The sequence below is a fragment of the Gavialis gangeticus genome, unplaced genomic scaffold (genome assembly GCF_001723915.1).
Source record: "Gavialis gangeticus isolate Ggan-Ray unplaced genomic scaffold, GavGan_comp1, whole genome shotgun sequence".
NCBI lineage: Eukaryota > Metazoa > Chordata > Crocodylia > Gavialidae > Gavialis > Gavialis gangeticus.
In genome coordinates, this window is record NW_017729031.1 from 106,135,541 (window position 1) to 106,136,790 (window position 1,250).

Here is a 1,250-nt window from a genome sequence, read left to right on the forward strand (position 1 = left end):
CAGTGAGCCTGGAAGGGCACTTACTCCGCAAGGCCGGGCCTGAGCCCCCGCGCCGGGCGCCACGAGGGCTCCCCGGGGCGCCCGCAGGGCAGGGGGCAAGGGAGGGAGGCAGGCTCGCCCTCATACCGCCGTCTCCCCTTGGCTGCCGCTGCTGAGCCGGTGGTAGAAGCGCCGCCAGGACTGCAGGGTTTTTCCGGACCAGATCCAGAAGCCGGTGGTGATGCCCACGATCATGGTCATGAGGTACTTGATCATGAAGACGGTGAAGTCGGGGCTGGCGGGCGCCACGTGGCCGGGGCAGGGCACGGCGTAGGTCTTGCAGGTCTGCAGCAGCCAGGTGCGCTCCCAGGCGGGGCGGAAAGCCTGCTCGTAGAAGTAGCAGGCCAGCACGATGGTGGCGGGCACGGTGTAGAGCACGCTGAAGACGCCGATGCGCACCATGAGCTTCTCCAGCTTCTCGGTCTTGGTGCCGCCGTGCTTCATGATGGTGCGGATGCGGAAGAGCGACACGAAGCCGGCCAGCAGGAAGGACGTGCCGATGAAGAGGTAGACGAAGAGCGGCGCCAGCACGAAGCCGCGCAGCGAGTCCACGCTGTAGAGCCCCACGTAGCACACGCCGCTCAGCAGGTCGCCGTCCACCTGCCCCATGGCCAGGATGGTGATGGTCTTGACGGCCGGCACGGCCCAGGCCGCCAGGTGGAAGTACTGCGAGTTGGCCTCGATGGCCTCGTGGCCCCACTTCATGCCGGCCGCCAGGAACCAGGTGAGCGACAGCACGACCCACCAGATGGAGCTGGCCATGCCGAAGAAGTAGAGGATCATGAAGAGGATGGTGCAGCCCTCCTTCTTGGTGCCCTGCGCCACGGTGCGGTAGGCGTCCTCGGCGAAGCGCTCCGCGCAGGCCGCGCGCTCCTGCAGCACGAAGCCGGCCACGTGCGCCACGGCCACCATGAAGTAGCAGCCGGCCAGGAAGATGATGGGCCGCTCGGGGTAGCTGAAGCGCCGCATGTCCACCAGGTAGGTGAGCACGGTGAAGAGCGTGGAGGCGCAGCACAACACGGACCACACGCCCACCCAGAGGCGGGCGAAGCGCACCTCGGCCTCCTTGAAGTACATCAGCCCGTCGGGCCGGCCCGGCTCGCACGGCGCCCCGCAGTCGCGCTCGCCCAGGAAGCGGTAGCCCAGGTAGGGCGGCACCTTGAGCTGCCGCGGGCACGAGAAGGCGAAGCCGGCGGCGGGCGGCGGCGTGG

The 1,250-nt window shown here is 68.6% G+C and overlaps 1 protein-coding gene across 1 annotated transcript; it reads right to left on the reverse strand.

Annotated features, from left to right (window-relative positions):
• Positions 1–6: 6 nt before the first annotated feature.
• FZD7 (frizzled class receptor 7) lies at positions 7–1,248 on the reverse strand (the record flags this gene model as incomplete). The annotated part of the gene is made up of 1 exon (XM_019522912.1): positions 7–1,248. A coding segment is annotated over one exon (1,128 nt), but the record flags the coding sequence as incomplete, so codon positions are not given.
• Between the last annotated feature and the right edge of the window lie 2 nt (positions 1,249–1,250).